Below are 6,000 nucleotides of genomic sequence, written 5' to 3' on the forward strand. Positions count from 1 at the left end.
TAGGCACAAATCAAGGACCACTTTGCACATGGCAAATTCAGAGCTAAATAAGCAGTCAGTCCCAGGTATGGTTCTGGGGAATATGAGTCCTGTTTATAATTCCTAATGATTTTCACTATGGGTTTCCTAGGGCCTTCATATGAGTGGTGCCTTTCTCACTTTTATTTACTGGGGAAACTTGGCAGCAGGAAGGAAAATATGTGGCCTCTCCCCACCTTAACCAGGCTCTGCTGTGTGGCTGGAGATGGCATGAACCAGCTCCAAACAGCAGGCCCCAAATAGGCTCCAACAGCCCTTCATGTTCCTGCTTAGTAGCAGCAACTCCCTCTCTGGGCTTCCATGGGATGAGTGCTACTTTCCAGTGCACATTTAGAGTCCAGGCTTCTAGCCTGTGGGGGACTGCAACCTCAGTGGTGCCTAGTGACACTTGAAAGCCAACCAGAACAGACACTGTATTTGAATGTGCACATTCAAAATCCCCTAACTTATTCACTGTGAAAATGTGAAGAGGGTGCATCTTTCCCTGCCACTTATCAAACCTTAGAGACAGCACTGAGGGTTGGAATGCACCTCTAATATCCCACTAGGTTTTATCATCTTATGTAAACAAGTTCTAAAGGGGTAGCAGAGACTGAGGCAGAGAGGACCCCATGAAGGTGCCCCCTATTTAACAGCAGGGGGAGATGCTAGGGAAAGGAAGGCCAAAGAGGGGTGCCAGGCAGTGAGATGATTTAGGTAGGTGAGAGATCCCTCATGGTCCCCACCTACTCACATTCAGTTTCCCAGGGGGGCATTCCACACATTAGCCTTCAGGGCCAAGGCTCTCTCCAGAGCTAGTGACAGCCACAGACTTGTCTGAGGAGAATATTTGTGAAGGAGTAATAGGGTTCACAACATGTGTCTCTCAAGAGATGCTAGTGGCCACCCTCCTACCTCTAACATGAGAGAAGGAATCAGCAGTACTTCTGTGACAGGAGACGTGTTGGTCGCAAGAAGAAAGTGTGGCCCCCCCGTTCCATTCCACTTGTGGGTACAAGGAGGGAAGAAAGGTCTCTAACCTCCACAGAGGCTCTGAATGAGCCCAAAAGTCTAAAGGTGACACCCCAACTAGAGCCTTCAAAGAATATTCTTTACTCCCTTGCACTCTGAATAGGAAGGAGCCTGGAATCAGTCCAGCCCTTTTCACTTGCCAGGAGAGAATTCATGTCGCTTGAGGACAATGATTCTATAGATGGCAAATGTCATTGGATCCAACACTAGGAAATAGAATGCCACTCATTCATACTCAAAGTTTAGAGCTCCTGGTTGGCCAGGTTTACACTGGACATATAGGAATTGAAGATAGTCTTAACATATCCAGAAGAACAGCTAAATCAGTCTTAGAAGAAATACAACCAGAATGTGCCTTTGAAGTGAGAATGCAGAGATTTGGGCTCATTTACTTTGGATACTTCATCAGGAAAGACCAATCTCTAGAAAAGGGTATCATGTATGATGGTAAAGTAGAGGGTCGGCAAAATGAGGGAAACCCTCAGTGAGATGGATTGACACAAAAACAGCTGCAACAACAGACTCAAACATCCAAGGATCACGAAGATGGCACAGGACGGGGTAATGTTTTGTGCTATTTTATATGAGGTCATCATGACTTAGAGCCAACTTGATGGCAACTAACAACAATAACAAATCTTAAGACAAGAATGACAAAGACAGCATTTATTTGAAACTTCATTCCTGGTGTGTTTCCAGATCTGGGCCATACATAGTACACACATAGTAGTAAATGAAAAAAACAGAAGCCATTTTATCCATTTCCCTTTATTGTGAACATCATAAAGAGAAAAACAAAACTGGTGTACAACTAAGGTGCAACTATTAGCCTCTCCCAGTCTGGAGCAAAGAAAAGTGAAGAAAATCAAAGACACATGGAAACACTTAGTCCAAAGGACTAATGGACTAAGCCACTATGACCCTGAGACCAGAAGAACTAGATGGTGCCCAGCTACCACTGCTGACATCTCTGAAAGGGATCAGAATAGAAGGTCCTGGATAGAGTGGGAGAAAAATGTGGGACAAAACTCAAAATCATAAGAAAACCCAGATTGGTGGAAGCCCTGAGACTATGGCCCTTAAACACCCTTCATGCTAGGAACTGAACTCACCCTGTGGCTCAACTCAGCTATATGAAAGGCCTATAAGGTGGACCAGGAAAGTGCATATTTATTAGAGAAATCAACCATATGAGCTCAAAAGGGCATCGTTTGCTCAGGGATAAACTTAAGAAGGCAGAAAGGGGTAGGAAAGAAGGATGAAGGGAAACGGTCAACATAAGGAGGGAGTGCGAGTGCTGTGACATTGTGAGAGCTGCAATGAATGTCACAAAACAAAATGTGTATGGACTGCTGAATGGAAAACCAGTTTTCTCTGTAAACTTTCACCTAAATCATAAAATACTGGTGTACAATAACTAGGGAAAACCAATCAATAAAGAAGGACAACAAAGAGGGTCTATAAGCCACAAAAATCAAGTGACACAAACTCTATTCTATGCTTAGCATTTTAGAATGAAGACTCAAGCCTCACTGTGACTTCTCTGTTTCAAGATGTAAGGCTCAGGGAAGGTCCCCTTTCTACAGTGCATGTCACCTGGTTGGCATTTCTGCCTGGTAGAGTCCAGAAGATGGAGCTGCTCGGGTTCATGTGTGTTCAGCATTAAGTTCACACCCCTGTGAATAACATATATACCCTTCTCCACCCAGCCTCAACCTGCCATATCTTCTCTCATTCCCGCACATTCCTCACAATGCCCTGCTCATGCTTGACCTTCACCCACAATGTCCTCCCCCTGGATTCTTCAGTGGAGTGATATCTCCATCCTTCAACACCTAATGAAGTGTCACTTTCTCTGGTGCTTCCCTGGAACACCCACATGACTGTCCCTTCCTCCTCATTTTCTGCTCTGCAGCACTTGGCACCTAACTCTGCCTTGTCACTTCCCACATTTTGTTGTAAATATTGATTTACCCCATCTGCTTCCTCCAGGACTATAAGCTCCTTGGGAGAAGGTGTCACATCTTATTTATTTTCATATCCCCAGTGTTCAGAACTGAGTAATGGCACAGGGTTATGTGCTCAATTAATATTTACTGAATGAATGAAAGTGGGTGAGTGAGCAAATGAGCCAACCAGCCAATGAATGTCCCTAGACTGCTTATCAGTGGGAAATTTTTAAATAGGAGCCCAAATCCAAAACCTTGGTTTCCACAAAGGTACTTCCACAACTTTGCTTACTCCACACCTACACTGAAGGATAGGAGAGGTAAGCAAGGGATAAGAATCAGTGGTGGTAAGTCCCTCAGGTAGCAACTGCCTCTGAAGTTTATAAGAATGAATGAACCACAGGGAGGGTGGATGAAGGAAACACATCTCTGGGCATTTTGGGAAACCCTACTGAATGGTGTGTGTGTATGCAAGTGTGTGTATGTGTATGTGTGCATGCACACATGTGTACAGAAGCAAGGAGAAAGAGAAAACAGGCAGAAAAAATGAATGAGACTAAATAAAAAGTAATTGACAAGAAGAAAGAGACTTCTGTTTCTGCATTATTATGGACTAGATACTCTGAATGACTCACAAAAAAAAACTGAAAATAAAAATGAATAAAACATAAAAGTCTATTTTTTAAATGTAAGCAAACTGGCATAAAAAGAGAAAGTAAGAACAAAGACCAAAAAGAAAATGAAAATGGGGACTCTGGAAGATAAACAACACCAAAGCCAGCTTTAGCCAGAGAAACTCTTTTGAATCTTGTGACACCTTGAGTTTTCATCTTAATGGCTCTGTAGGATTCAGGAGACAAGAGATGTGACCTGGAGTCCATCCAAAGTAAAAGATCTGATAGGAAATTTCCACAAAAAAAAATGGGTCCCAATGGATGAATGACAAATACACTCAAGCACAAAAGGGATGATCAAGAAAGTGTGCCTGTTCTGACCTTGATGTAAGTGGAGAAAAAAATTATCCTGAGAATTTTTAACCACATTCAGCTCTCACACAAATTTATGATCTCAGTTCATGCAACCAGCATGATCCAAAAACCCCTCTAAATTTAATGTAGTGTGATCTGTCTCTAAGTCTCACCACCCTCTCAGGAGGACTGCAACTGCAGACTTCAACAATTCCCACAGATAAAATTCCAAGGAACATTGAACTTACAATTAAAAAAAAAAAAAAAATCACAGTACGTACAGAGAAACAAGGCATGTTTAGTGAGACCTAGCAGGAAAAACAGACAGCAGATTCAGACCCAATATAATATGAACACTTTAGGTATTAAAATTATTAAATTCAGAATATACAAAAATATGTTTTAAATGTGTTAAGAAATAAGTGAGAACCATGAATATTTTAGCAAGAGTTAAGAGACAAGGAAAAAACAAGCAGATTTGAGAAAATAAATAGAACTGCTGGAAACAGAAAATAATTTAAATAAAAAAACTTAGTGGATGGATTAAATAGCAGATTAGAAGCAGCTGAAGAGAGAATTAGTAAATTGTAGGATGAAGAAGAGGGTAGTTTATGATTTTTCTTGTCCTCTTTCTTGCTGGCTGCTGAAGCTCAGCCAGGAGAGGCCCAAATCCCACTCCCAAGCAAGCTACCTCAGACAAGCCTTCACACTGTACATGGGCTTGGATCCACTCCAGCCGGTCAGAGTTCTCCTTCTCACGCACTCCTTCATTCACCTGGGAACACAATTCTTCTGCCTTCTCCAGGGCATGTTTCAAGTGGCTGTGGTCAGGATGGTTTTCAGGAGTGTTTTCCAGGATCTACATAGGAGAATAGAAGACAACAGCCTCCTTGTTGTACCACCATTTTAGAGTATAGGTCTGCCTGGGGTTCTTTGTCTTATGGACCAGGGTCTGTGGGGACAGGGCACAATCCTTTCCTGTTTGGTTCACTGTTTGAGCAAGCACAGCTTTGAACACCCACCTTGGCAATGAGCATGGGCCATGATGGCCACTCCGTTGGCTCCAGCAGGTGGCCTTGCAGTGGGCCTCTTCTCTTCATGGGCCCGGATGGAGTCCAAGGCTCCTGCCAGAGGGGCAATGGATGTTCCAGTCCTTAAGGCCTCAGCCTCAGCCCATAGCCTCTGAATAGCCCCAGGGGAAGATGACTGGCCTGCCCAGCAAAATGCCAAAATCCCAGGGTGAACAATGTTGATGGCCCTAAACTTCAAATGCAAACTCACAGGATCATAGATAGTACGTATAGCCATAGAACCAAAATTTCTCTTTAAAAAAGCTTTATTCCATTTTACAGATGAAGAAACTGAGTTCAGAGACAAGGACAAGAACACAGGCTTACCTCATCTGCTCAGTCACCTGAGGGAATTTACAATGGAATTCCAATGTTTGATCTGAATGATGTCTCATTAACTCAACAATTAGGGTCTAAGTGCTGGCATGGTATCCTTATGGGGTGGAATGATAATGCCACATTATTTATCCTTAGCATATAGCCTAGGTACTGAGGGGATCAGTGGCTAAAACAACAATAGTAGGCATTCCACTTGTCCTAGAGAATGGCTCTTCCCTGGATCCATGTACATTTGAGGTCAACTGAGCTCCTCTGGAAGCATATGCAGATGGGTGCATTGAAGCAAATGTGCATTTTTCTGGGTAGTCCATCCCAAGCTAGTGGTTAAGAGTGCCAGTTCTGGAGCCAGAAATCCTGGGTTAAGATTCCTGTTCTGACCAGTCATGATTTGGGTGAGTCACAGAAATGCTCTGGGTCTGTTTCCTCATTGAAACATGGGGATACAAATAACACCTTCATTATAAGGTTGTTTGGAGGATTAAATGATGAAATAGAAGTAAAGCACTTGCCAAAGTACCTGTCACTTAGAAAGTGCTCAATAAATGATAGCAATTACCATCAGATTATAAAAAGACTTTTAAAAACAGTGACATCCTCTGCTCCCGGATGACAATGATGAAAGAT

At 42.8% G+C, this 6,000-nt stretch overlaps 1 protein-coding gene across 1 annotated transcript in view; it reads right to left on the reverse strand.

Annotated features, from left to right (window-relative positions):
* Positions 1 to 6,000, reverse strand: part of ITSN1 (intersectin 1) — a 217,486-nt gene that overhangs the window by 15,261 nt on the left and 196,225 nt on the right. The window contains exon 33 of the mRNA XM_007941304.1: positions 4,659 to 4,826. Within this exon, the coding sequence (XP_007939495.1) occupies positions 4,659 to 4,826 (168 nt within the window). The remainder of the gene's footprint in view (positions 1 to 4,658; positions 4,827 to 6,000) is intronic.

The sequence above is a fragment of the Orycteropus afer genome, unplaced genomic scaffold, assembly GCF_000298275.1.
Source record: "Orycteropus afer afer isolate SDZICR_OR568_19922 unplaced genomic scaffold, OryAfe1.0 scaffold00078, whole genome shotgun sequence".
Classification (NCBI taxonomy): domain Eukaryota; kingdom Metazoa; phylum Chordata; class Mammalia; order Tubulidentata; family Orycteropodidae; genus Orycteropus; species Orycteropus afer.